This window comes from Manihot esculenta, chromosome 5 (genome assembly GCF_001659605.2).
Source record: "Manihot esculenta cultivar AM560-2 chromosome 5, M.esculenta_v8, whole genome shotgun sequence".
NCBI classification, from domain to species: Eukaryota; Viridiplantae; Streptophyta; class Magnoliopsida; order Malpighiales; family Euphorbiaceae; genus Manihot; species Manihot esculenta.
The window spans coordinates 27173395-27185218 of record NC_035165.2 but is presented as its reverse complement, the minus strand read 5'-3'; the positions used below and the strand labels follow the sequence as shown (position 1 = coordinate 27185218).

Here is an 11824-nt window from a genome sequence, read left to right as displayed (position 1 = left end):
TTACAGATCAACTGATCAGAAACAGCCTTATGGAGCTATCACACGGGAAGCCCGTGTCCTTGGAGCAGATTCCACGGCCCACCATCACAATATAATTACCTAATTGTATCACATATTATGATTTAGATTCTAAATGTATCTTTTTCAACGTCTCATGATTCATAAATGTTTAGATATTAATCTAATTTTTAAAACTCATTTAATGGCACCTCAATCTGCTGAAGCTGTTGGACTAAGTATATCTAATTTTTATCAATTGAATTATTTGCAAAGAGAAGCAAAATGGAAAAAGGCCACCATCCCACCACCCAGCTTTTTCTTTCACTCTTCTCTTCCTTCCTCCTATAAATACCAGCAACGGCACAAGCTCTGTGCTCATACCACCAACTTCTGTGTATATTCTATCTATTCATTGCATTCTTTCTGTAATACCAACCATTAGCCATGGCCTCAAGCTCGTCTTGGACTCCCAAGCAAAACAAATTGTTTGAGAATGCTTTGGCTATCTATGACAAGGACACCCCTGACTTCTGGCCCAATTTAGCCAGAGCTGTTGGTGGCAAAACCATTGAGGAGGTTAAGAGGCATTACGAGTTGCTGGTTGAAGATGTTATGCAGATTGAAGCTGGCCAAGTTCCCTTGCCCAATTACAGAAAAGCTGGCAAAACCTACAATAACTTCATAGATCAAGAACAAAGGTATACCAACACATCTACTCCAAGCATTTCTATATGTATATATATTATCTTTCTGGTCATTCTCATCGTTAACATTTACGTAAGAAAATACGATAGAGAAAATATGCAATATAATCACGGTTAATTATCGTAGACAATGATGCAGGCTGAAGGGGCTAAAGCTGCAGTGAAATATGAACCAGAATCCCATCATCTGATCAATAAGGATTCAAGTGATAAGTGCAGACCTAAGCAACAAGCATCAAATGCAAATATATATATTTATCTCTCTTTCTCTCAGTTATTTTAATTTCTCCTTAAAATATTGTAAAATATTTTCATAATACGAATCAAGTTCAGTCATAAATATTAAAAGATTTGTATTTTATACGCCTTCTAAATATAATAAATTTTTAATTATAAATTTATCTTTTTTATATTAATACATAATTGAATCGAATTTAATTGAAAATTCAATTAAAAAGACGAAAACAAGAAGAAAAAATTCAAACCTACCAAGCTGTCTAGGAGAAAATGGATCAACTTTTTGTAAAGGGAAGTGATTGGATGTGATGAACTTTCTGATTATAGGACAAAAGAAAGTAAAGATAAGAATAATGTTATTCTCAAAATTACAAAAAAATTATTATTAATTGGGTTAATTAAGAAGTTGATAATAAGTTGATTAAGGGAGAAATAGGGAAGGACGTATGTGTAGAAAGCCATGCAATTAATATAATAACTGTGTTTGATTTGAGGTACGTAATTTGAAATTGCAAAAGGAAAGCAGACTGCGAAGAGTGGCAAACAGCTCACATGTGCTTGTGATATTCCTTATTCTTGGTTCTTGTCGATATCTCATTTGACAATGAAGACTTTGAATTTTACTTCATAAAACTAAATGTCTTCAATTTATTACGATTATAGGTAAGAAAATTAAATTGAATGTGAAAAATTAATTATAGATTACAACATAATTCTTAAAATTTTATATTATTAATAAAAGAAATAATTTTTTAATTTAAATTTTATATTAATTTTATCTAATATTAAATATTTATCTATTTCATAATTTTTATTTGTATTTATTTTTTTTCAAAATTATTATCCAAATCTTGTTTATAAATTACGTAACATATAAATTGATTATTATATTTATATTTAATTTTATATTATTTTTAAATTTTTTTTAAAATATCCCTTAATGTTTAATAAAATTTAATATATTTAAAATAATATAAAAAATTATATTTTTAATATGTGTGAAAATATAAAATGAATAAAAATTATGAGATAGAGAATATATATTATATTAAATAAATATTTATTACAAATTATGAATTCTTATTACATAAAATATTATATATAAATAATATATGTTAAAGTGTTTTATTAAATTTTTATATTCAATATTATAAATTATACACATATTTTTATATTTGAAAATTTTTATTTTTATTAATATTTTAAATAAAATAAAATATTACAATATTATAAATTGTAAAGTTTTATTTTTTTTAAATTTAAGTTTTTATTAATGATACAATATTATACAAAGTAAAATATAGAGTAAAGAATGAGATTAATAAAAAAATAATATTATTATAATAAAAATATATGTTGGAAGACCATTTTATTCATCAACTAAAATTTTAAAAATTATATTATAATTTATTATTTTAAATTCAATTTAATTTTCTTAAATAAAATTATAATAAATTGAAAAAAATTAATTTTATTCTCTAAAATTAAAAATTTTAAATATAAATATAAATTACTATAATTACCCTTTGTATGATCACTTTAGAAAATTTAATTAAATGCTTTATTATTTTATTATATTATTGAATGGAATTTTATTCAAAGATTAAACTTAATTTTAATGTGGAATCAAGAAAGAAACTTTTAAAAGATAATTTTTTTTAATATTGATAAATTTAATCTCATGATAAATGTATTTAAATAAATTTAAAAAATTTAAATTTTATTTTTTTAATTTTTATTTCAGAAAAAAGCTTTTTTCTTTTTATTTTTTTCCAGTGAAAGTTTGAAAGTAGATATTGTCAATATTCGGTGTTTGGAAGTAAACACTGTCAATATTCGGTCAACCATGTAGACTCTTAAGAGTATTATTATATGGGGTTATTTGTAAGGAGAAGTCGGTCTGCAGATTATCTTTTCAAGGATCAAAATCAGTGTTATGCAAATTTGGACAAATTATATTATAATTCTCGTGAATTTAAGTATGGAATGACAAATGAAGTAAAACTGGATCCAACTGTCCCATCAATGTCTTAATGGGCCAAGTGGACCCCTGATCGGCTAGCGGGTATAAAATAAGCCCATTAGTCCTCAATCACAATTGTGAAATGACGAATTAGGGTTTTCGTCTCCTTCTATCGCCCGCGCTTGTTATACGCTGAGTGTCTCTTGTTGCTTGCTCCATATTCTACCCAGAAATGGAAGCAACTGCTACTTCTCCTTTCAAGGTAATTAAGATTGAAGATCTTATATCGTTAAGTGGTACTATTAGGAAGTTAAGAATTGTTGCTAAGATATAATTCTGGGTCAAAGAGGTGTCCTCCTTTAATTTCGGAAGCAAGCAAATAAATCGAAGAAAAGGCACCTAATCATTCAAAATGGTCTGAATTGGAGTGGAGATTTGATTTTTTCGAGGGATTAGGTTGATATTAAACTTGTGATTACCATCAAGTTCAAGTGATTATTTGCTTTGTAAAGGATTCGGTGTTAATTGTTGCAGATAATCTTGGGATCAGCTTCGGTTGCGCGAAGGAAAATATTAGCTGAGATGGGATATGAATTCGAAATCATTGTAAAAATTCGTTTTCCTCTCCCCATTTTCTGCTTCCAATTGGATGCATAAAAATAATTCTAGTGTTTTTCCTAGACTGCAGATATTGACGAAAAATGTATACGGAAGGAAAAGCCAGAAGAGTTGGTAATGGCTCTTGCTGAGGCTAAGGTAATGATTATATAAACTAATTAAGGAAAAAGGTAATGTTCTTGTAATTTATAATTATTACTTTCAAAATCTTTAAGGGTATTGATGAAGAGGTTCAAATGCTCAATTCGGATAGCTTCGTTGTTATAGTATAAGTATATTTTAAATTTTAATTATGTTGCATAAGTTCTTAGCTGCCATCTACTGTTTTGGATATTCTAATTGTCTTGTTTTTGTAACACCAACTGTGGATTGGGAGTTTGGTTTGAGTCTCCTTCATTAACTGAGTGTGAACTGCATCTCAGGTTGATGCCATCATAGCTAAGCTACAGGCTGATAATATTCAAGTGCAGGATGCTGAACTGACTATTTTGATTGCAGCTGACACAGTATGTCTTGATTCATTCTTAACTATTGTGATGCTCTGGTCTGGACAATCAAGTGCATCTAGTCTCACCTTTTGCCAGATATGGTCTGAGGATACAAGTCTTTCTGCAAGGAGAAAACCATTTTGCCTTGGCTATTACACCATGAATCTTCCAGTCTATTGGATTGAAGTGTGAGATTTAAGGCAAATGGGTCAGCTTTGGTGAAACTTCGATTTGAAAAAGAAGACCTAATTAATTCAAACTGCTTTGTCACCAATCATTGATCATAGACATAGATATATATATATCAAAATCATCAATGTAGGCTATGTTGGATTGTCAACAATGTGCTATGACAAAGTTGGATTTCATGCCGAAAAAGTCATTGTGTTGTGTGTGTATTTATGTTTTTTTTTTCCCTATTTGGTCCTCTCTGCTGTTACAGATGGTAACTTGGTATTTTTATCTTTTTTCTAAACCATCATTGCCCTCTATACTTTTAGCTTTGCATTGTGAATTGAACTTTGACTCTGACTGTGGTTCTTATCTTGGTTGCTGAAAAGTAAACTTCTTCTCAGGCTGAAGCCATCTTGCAAAAGCCCCCAGTACATGACTACGTAAAGAAAGCTGAGCCAGCATTATTAATTACTTGTGATCAAGTATAATTCAAGTCCTATAAGATACCTTGTTCCTATTTACTCATTTGTATCTAAAGTTTTTGGCATGCATTTTAAGCTTGTTAAGAAAAGTCCTTGCAATGTAATTTGGTTTGGTAGTTTGCCAGTCTTCTTAACCCCTAGACTTTCAAGAACACTGCCAAAATCAAGAGATAAAGGAAACATAATTATAATGTTTTAAAAAATAATGATGATTGTCAACAGGTTGGTGATTAGTTTCTTTTCTAGGATATGTATGCTTGTAACTATACTACTTTTGCAAGTTTGATAGAAAACTATGTAACATCATTGCTAAAGAATAAGGGTGAACCTTTCCATTTAATTTACCAAACCTTTGGTTTTCCAAGGATTAGAATGACCTCATGCATTAGAGAATGCACGTAGCACATAATTGGAGATAAAAAAATGAGAGTCATTTAAGATGGTCTACTTCTAACATAAGAGTATTAAAAGCCTTAATATGGAACTAAAATAAATTATTAGGGAAAAAAGAGAGAAGGGAAATGGGGAGATCTAAGACATGGAGGGAAGTGGTGTCAAAGAACTTACAAGTTTTGAATATTGATGTGGTTTTGACTAACAGGTTTGAATGACAAAAAAGGATCTATATAGCTTGTTGGGATTAAGTTTAATAGCTGTTGCCAACAGGTGTTGTTTGCAACAGATAACTGTTGGGTGGTATTGATAAGGAGTTGATGAAATCTTTTATGCATGGGTTAAAAGCATTAGGGCCAGTAGTTAGCAAAAGTAAAGACAATTGACTTCATCCAGGGCCATGTTGAGAGAGGATTTTGCCCCATATTACTGTGGTGCTTTTTTTTCCGTCCACGAATCATATGGTGGAAATAGTTCATCCCATGCTTTTGGGTCCTTGGAACAACATAAGAGAGTACCCTTTATCATACTAGGATGATTTTATGCCCACACGTGGTTTTTGTAACTTGTATCCTCAACCATAATGGCTTCTGGTGACTTGTAGTGCACTTGTGTTTGTAAGCCTGAAATTCTTCTTTTTCTCTTTTCTCCCTTTCCCTCTTGGGGAGATTTATTCATCTGTTATTTATTAATCTTACTCAACAATCTGTAGGTGGTGGTCTATGAAGGTGCAGTCAGGGAAAAGCCATCCAGTGAGGATGAAGCACGACACTTTTTGAAAGGTTTGCTTAATATTCTTTACCCCTGTCATTCTGCTGTTACATTCTATTGGTTGTCTACTGATACTGAATGCAGGTTATTCTGGTGGGCATGCTGCAACCGTGAGTTCTGTTCTTGTTACAAATCTTAAAACTGGATTCAGAAAAGTGGAATGTGACAGAGTGGAGGTAAGATTTGCTTATTTGGACAACTTGAGTAATACCACATTCTCTGTTACCACAGAGAAATGAATAGATAAATAATTAAATAATGGTGAATGATTTTGCAATTCATTTTGTTTTCCCCCTACTTACCTTTGAGCTAATTAATCCAGCCCAAGGAAATGTTTGGATAAAGAGAATAACTTTTGTGAAAGGAACATAACTTGTAGTGCTCTTTCATCTAAAGAAACTCTCATTTAAACTAGCTTGTTGCCTTCCCCTTTACTTGCTTGATTCAATAGTGTTTTATTTCTCTATTCCCTAGTTATGGAGAGGGAGGAGAACATATTTTTCATTTGCATCAATCTCCAGCTTTTGTTGTCTAACTAAATTATGAAGATTTTGTAGTGTCGGGAGAAAGAGCCCTAGAGAGTAGCAACAAACATGACTACTTAATTATTTCATATCAAAATCCATATTTCTCTCTTTTGTTAGGTCTATAAATGAATTAAACTATTTGTGAGCTAGAAGATTGGCTTGGCTCTTAGATTTTTTTTTCCCCTAAATGAGCCAAGTTTGAGCCTAATTTTTAGGTTCGTTAAAAAAACTAGCCAAACTTGAGCTTGCGGATATTCTGCTCATTAAGGCTTTAGAGCTCATTTATTTAATAGATTTACTAGTGGCTTGTAAATGTACTTAACAATTAATTATTTAGTTCTAAAAAATTATTTTTAACCTAAAACTCATAAAAAATAGTGATGTAAATAAGTCGAGCTACTCTTGCAAGCTATTTATGACTTGGGCTCGATAAAAGTTCGGCTCGTCTTAGCTCGTTTTTTAGACAAACCAAACCTTAATATATTGATAAGCGGCTCAGGTTCAAAATGAGTCCAGCTTGAGTACGGCTCAAGGTTGAAAAAAATATTGACGAACCAAAATTGAGCTCTTCAAAGCTACACTTGAATCGGTCCATTTACACCCCTATCTTTTATACTGCTCAAACTTGCACAGTTTTTAAACTCTCAAGGAAACGAAGAAGAAAAAACAGAAAATCTTGGAAATTGTTTTTTATTCTCCCCTATAAAAAGGAAATGAAAAAAACCAGTGGGGGAGATCTCATTCCCTTGGATGAATAAAGGAGTTGCAAAGACATAGTTGTATTCACAAAGATGCTGGTTCTACAAGGCTTCACCATAGTATATATAATTTCTTCCTTGAATAGTAATTGGTTTATCTTTTCCTTTTTGTCGATATCTGTTTGAGCTTACCAATTGTTGTTTCTCATATGAGGTTTGCCATTTTTTAATTGAGAACCTAAGCGCCTATATTAATTTCTTTACATTGATGGTACACAGAACTAACAGTTAGGATTTGTGCCTTGCAGATCTATTTCCATGAAATACCAGTTGACGTCATTGAAAAGCTGGTAAAAAAATTTGTTTCAATTGCAAAGGTTTCTTTTGAATCTTTTGAGCAAATAACAGGAGATCTATTTTTCTTTCTTGATTGTTCAGATTGGAGAGGGGCTTGTGCTAAGAGTCGCTGGGGGCCTTATAATAGAGCATCCTTTGATATTGCCTTACGTGAAAGAAGTGGTTGGTTATCTAATCCCTATGGAACACATAGCCACAATGCAAATTACAAATAATGTTTTAGTGTTCATAATCTGTATTTTGTTCAGGTAGGGACAACTGATAGTGTGATGGGACTTCCCAAAGCTCTCACTGAAAAACTTCTGAAAGAGGCTCTCTAGCAACTGCAGCTGTTTTCTTATCCATTCTTTTTGGTATAAGCCGACTGGCATCCTTGCTTTGCTTTAATGTGATTCCTCCACTCTGTCATTACTTTGAACTTGATAAATCAATCATTTGTATTCACCTCATCAATTTATCAACTATGTACCTATTTTAGTTAATCAAAACGTTAAATTACTGAAATGTTATGCAGTAATCATAAAGCTATTTTCCTAAGTCGCCTCCCCCCTAATAGTTTACTGAATAATGTTGCTTGTTGAAGCTAATTGGAAGGAATATATTGGTGGTTAAAAGAATAGGTGTTACTGCCCATGATTGTAGTAGAAGCAAATATCTTTTGCTGAGGGTAAAGATCTCAAAACCCAAGAATGCCTTTTCCAGGTTAATAATTTTGATTTGTAAGTTGTGGGCCTATGATCTTTTTAGGTTCTCATACCCTTGCTGGAAAATGTCATGTTGACTCGTTGAGAACGAAGTGCAGCCAGCCTGGTAGAATCCATTACCAGCTGGATGCCTGGATCTCAGAATTTTTTTTCCTTTTTTTTTTTGAATGTTTAGGTTGTTTCTGTTTCGTCTTTGACTCAACTGAGAAACTTCATATTTCAGGAAATGCTAAAATTTGTATATTTGGCCAGCCCTTTTTTTAAGACTTTTTGGAGAGTCAAAGGCTGCTTTCTTTATTCTAGGTGAAGTAGCTTATTTCTCATAATCTGGTTAAATCATTACATTGAAAGTGAACTTTCAAGTTAGGAGGTTATTTGAACCGAGTCTATAATTTGGTGGCTCGATAATTTCACAGGAGAGCATTGCAAAAATACAATTAAAACGGGCTGTTCTTTATATATATATATATATATATATATTTTTTTTTTTTCCTCAAATGAGCTGGCAGTTCATTATGTTCTTTCTGCAAACTTTGACCATTTGCATCAAGACGCGTAGCTAATGGAGTGGTCTTTAGCAACTGTAGAACTAGATATATATTAAAAAAGTGATGTTAACACATTTTGAATTCTTTTGTTAACTATTTGGGAAAAAAAAAAACTAAGAATTACATATCAACGGTATGCCTTGGGATGATCTAAAATTAATCATGTCTCACTATTTTTAATGGGTATACACTAACGTTACGTTTCATAATCTAAAATTAATCATATCACACTATTTTTAATGAATATATACTGATATTACGTCTTATTTCATCTCAAATACGGTAACAACGGAGAGATATTTCTATTGAAATTAAAGCTGAGTAGAGATTTTTTATGAAAAATTTTGCAAGGGGATTTAGGAGATTATTCAGTACTCAGTGATTTTTATACGTTCTTATCAATAATAATTGTGTGATGTTTTTTTTTTTAAAAAAAAAAAAAAGAAAAAAATATAATGGACTCATATTTTCATAAATAAAAGTAATATCATAAAATTATATATTTTTTATAAATATTAGAGTCATTTTTAAAATAGAGAGATTTTGAATTCAAATATCAAATATCTGTCAGCTCCAATCGTACCAAAAAAAAATTGTCATTTTTCGCCTGTTGGATGAAGAAAACATCTCCATGAATGAGTAGCGACTTTGATCAATCAAACCGAAAAAGGAGACGGAATATGTCCACTGGGCTTTCTCATATGTGGTAGAAAAGGCCCAAATCATGTAACCTAACTCCAACCATAGGCCTCTGCTTCGGCAATTTTTTTTTTTTTAAGAAAAAATGCTCTTACAGTAATAAAATCAAACAGCATCTGCTCCGAAATCGTGTTGGTAATAGTTATGTGCCGCCTCCCAAGTCAAAATACCTTAGCACCTTCATCACATGGCCAGTTGGCCACATCACAATAACAGTTATTTAACCGTCGAAAAAAACCAAAAACAACCAAAGCCTCGAACTCTCTCTCGCTTTCTTCTCGTCCATTCTTCATTAGGTTTTATTTTTTTCCTTTTTTTTAACGTTCAAATTAGTATAACAACTAAACTAGCAGTCCACCAGCTGCTTCAGGTAAACAGCCGCAGCCATGGACTCCGGCGGCGAAATCCGGATCCACCAATCCCGACGGCTTCCAGATTTCTTGCAGAGTGTGAATCTCAAGTATGTCAAACTAGGCTACCACTACCTAATCTCTAATCTATTGACCTTGTGTTTCATTCCCTTGATTATAGTTACCTCAATCGAAGCCTCCCAAATGAATCTCGACGATCTCCGTCAACTCTGGCTCCACCTTCAGTACAATCTCGTTAGCATCATTATCTGCTCTACTTTTCTCGTTTTCGGTTTAACCGTTTTCATTATGACCCGACCCAGACCCGTTTATTTGATCGATTATGCTTGTTTTCGTGCCCCTGATCATCTCAAGGCCCCATTTCACCGCTTCATGGAGCACTCCAGGCTCACTGGAGACTTTGACGACTCCTCGCTTGAGTTCCAGCGTAAGATTTTGGAGCGTTCTGGCCTTGGAGAGGAGACTTATGTTCCTGAAGCTATGCATTACATTCCTCCGAGGCCGTCCATGGCCGCCGCCAGGGAGGAGGCTGAGCAGGTCATGTTTGGCGCTTTGGATAATCTGTTTGCTAACACTAATGTGAATCCTAAGAATATTGGCATTCTTGTTGTGAATTGTAGTTTGTTTAACCCAACACCATCGCTTTCCGCTATGATTGTGAATAAGTATAAATTGAGGGGTAATATTAGGAGTTTCAATCTAGGAGGAATGGGTTGTAGTGCTGGAGTTATTGCAGTGGATCTCGCTAAAGATTTGTTGCAAGTTCATAGGAATACTTGTGCAGTTGTTGTCAGTACTGAGAATATTACCCAGAATTGGTATTTTGGAAATAAGAAGTCTATGTTGATACCCAATTGCTTGTTTCGAGTTGGGGGTTCTGCGGTTTTGCTTTCTAATAAATCTGGTGATAAAAAGCGCGCCAAGTATAAGCTTGTTCATATTGTGAGGACTCATCGTGGGGCAGATGACAAGGCGTTTCGATGTGTGTATCAAGAACAGGATGATGCAGGGAAGACTGGTGTTTCATTGTCAAAAGATTTGATGGCAATCGCCGGTGAGGCTTTAAAAGCCAACATTACTACCTTGGGGCCTCTGGTGCTTCCAATTAGCGAGCAGCTTTTGTTTTTTGCAACTCTGGTGGTTAAGAAGTTGTTTAATAAAAAGGCGAAGCCTTATATTCCGGATTTCAAGCTGGCATTTGATCATTTTTGTATACATGCTGGAGGGAGGGCTGTGATTGATGAGTTAGAGAAGAATTTGCAACTCCTGCCTGTACATGTGGAGGCGTCTAGGATGTCACTTCACCGCTTTGGGAATACTTCATCAAGTTCAATTTGGTACGAGTTGGCCTATGTTGAGGCCAAAAGAAGGATGCGAAAGGGCAACCGTGTGTGGCAGATTGCATTTGGAAGTGGCTTCAAATGTAATAGTGCAGTGTGGGAGGCACTCCGAAATGTGAAGCCATCTCACAACAGTCCTTGGGAAGACTGTATAGATAAGTATCCTGTGAAACTAGTTGTTTAACACAAGAAAGGTTGCATTTTTAAACTGTCCTTTCAGGGAATTGTTCATCATTCATATGGAGTCTTAACTGTTCTATCTCGCATTTGTTGTCTTTGAATTGTTTGTACTCTGTCTTTTTTTTTTCCTTTTTTTTTTTTTTTTTTTATGGAAGTGATGTGGTTTTTCCTGTATTTCTTCTTTCTTGTATCTATATCAAGAGTACTATGGTGTTAGCAATTATTCAATCTGTTGCCCAAACTAGTATGAGATGCTTATGTGTAACAAATTAATGGAAATTTCTCCTGCATTGCTGTTCTAAGTGTCTGTTTTTTCTTTGCCAAAGTTTTCATTTGCATACATGATTATTGAGTTAGAGAATATGTTTAATTACCCATTCTTTTGAAGAAGCTCTTTACTAATTTTCAATGATGCTGAATGCCTTCGTCAATAAACTTACGTGAGGGGAAAATGCATTAAGCAGAATAGAAAATTATTTGCAAATAAATTTGTTACGTATGCAAATATGGTCTGATTTTGCTTTCTTTGATCATTCAATTCTTGTCAAACAGCAAGATAATTCTCGCCCT

The 11824-nt window shown here is 33.2% G+C and overlaps 3 protein-coding genes across 7 annotated transcripts; all 3 read left to right on the top strand.

The window, feature by feature from the left end:
* The first annotated feature begins 357 nt into the window (after positions 1 to 357).
* LOC110616165 (protein RADIALIS-like 3) lies at positions 358 to 1067 on the top strand. Of its 2 annotated transcripts, none has more exons than XM_021758510.2 (2): positions 358 to 698; positions 844 to 1067. In XM_021758510.2, the coding sequence occupies exons 1-2, from the start codon at positions 445 to 447 to the stop codon at positions 866 to 868; spliced, it is 279 nt and encodes a 92-aa protein (XP_021614202.1). In that variant the 5' UTR covers positions 358 to 444; the 3' UTR covers positions 869 to 1067. The 2 variants fall into 2 exon arrangements, with proteins under 2 accessions (XP_021614202.1, XP_021614203.1); XM_021758511.2 differs by having other exon boundaries at positions 832 to 1067.
* Positions 1068 to 3027: 1960 nt separating this feature from the next.
* On the top strand, positions 3028 to 7916 carry LOC110614778 (7-methyl-GTP pyrophosphatase). Of its 4 annotated transcripts, none has more exons than XM_021756436.2 (10): positions 3028 to 3166; positions 3439 to 3510; positions 3586 to 3660; positions 3945 to 4028; positions 4586 to 4666; positions 5772 to 5841; positions 5915 to 6006; positions 7364 to 7405; positions 7494 to 7574; positions 7661 to 7916. In XM_021756436.2, the coding sequence occupies exons 1-10, from the start codon at positions 3137 to 3139 to the stop codon at positions 7730 to 7732; spliced, it is 699 nt and encodes a 232-aa protein (XP_021612128.1). In that variant the 5' UTR covers positions 3028 to 3136; the 3' UTR covers positions 7733 to 7916. The 4 variants fall into 4 exon arrangements, with proteins under 4 accessions (XP_021612128.1, XP_021612131.1, XP_021612130.1 ...); XM_021756437.2 differs by lacking the exon at positions 3028 to 3166 and adding an exon at positions 3175 to 3360; XM_021756439.2 differs by lacking the exon at positions 3945 to 4028.
* A 1570-nt stretch (positions 7917 to 9486) lies between these two features.
* LOC110614776 (3-ketoacyl-CoA synthase 4) lies at positions 9487 to 11556 on the top strand. The gene has a single exon (XM_021756435.2). The coding sequence runs from the start codon at positions 9750 to 9752 to the stop codon at positions 11256 to 11258; it is 1509 nt and encodes a 502-aa protein (XP_021612127.1). The 5' UTR covers positions 9487 to 9749; the 3' UTR covers positions 11259 to 11556.
* The last annotated feature ends 268 nt before the right edge of the window (positions 11557 to 11824 follow it).

Excerpts from the sequence above, each read along its gene's own strand:
- LOC110616165 (XM_021758510.2), top strand. The coding sequence starts at position 445 with ATGGCCTCAAGCTCGTCTTGGACTCCCAAGCAAAACAAATTGTTTGAG. Across the intron at positions 699-843 it reads TTCATAGATCAAGAACAAAG|GCTGAAGGGGCTAAAGCTGC; the intron begins GTATACCAACAC and ends ACAATGATGCAG.
- LOC110614776 (XM_021756435.2), top strand. The coding sequence starts at position 9,750 with ATGGACTCCGGCGGCGAAATCCGGATCCACCAATCCCGACGGCTTCCA.
- LOC110614778 (XM_021756436.2), top strand. The coding sequence starts at position 3,137 with ATGGAAGCAACTGCTACTTCTCCTTTCAAG. Across the intron at positions 7,406-7,493 it reads TTGACGTCATTGAAAAGCTG|ATTGGAGAGGGGCTTGTGCT; the intron begins GTAAAAAAATTT and ends TTGATTGTTCAG. Across the intron at positions 7,575-7,660 it reads TGCCTTACGTGAAAGAAGTG|GTAGGGACAACTGATAGTGT; the intron begins GTTGGTTATCTA and ends TATTTTGTTCAG.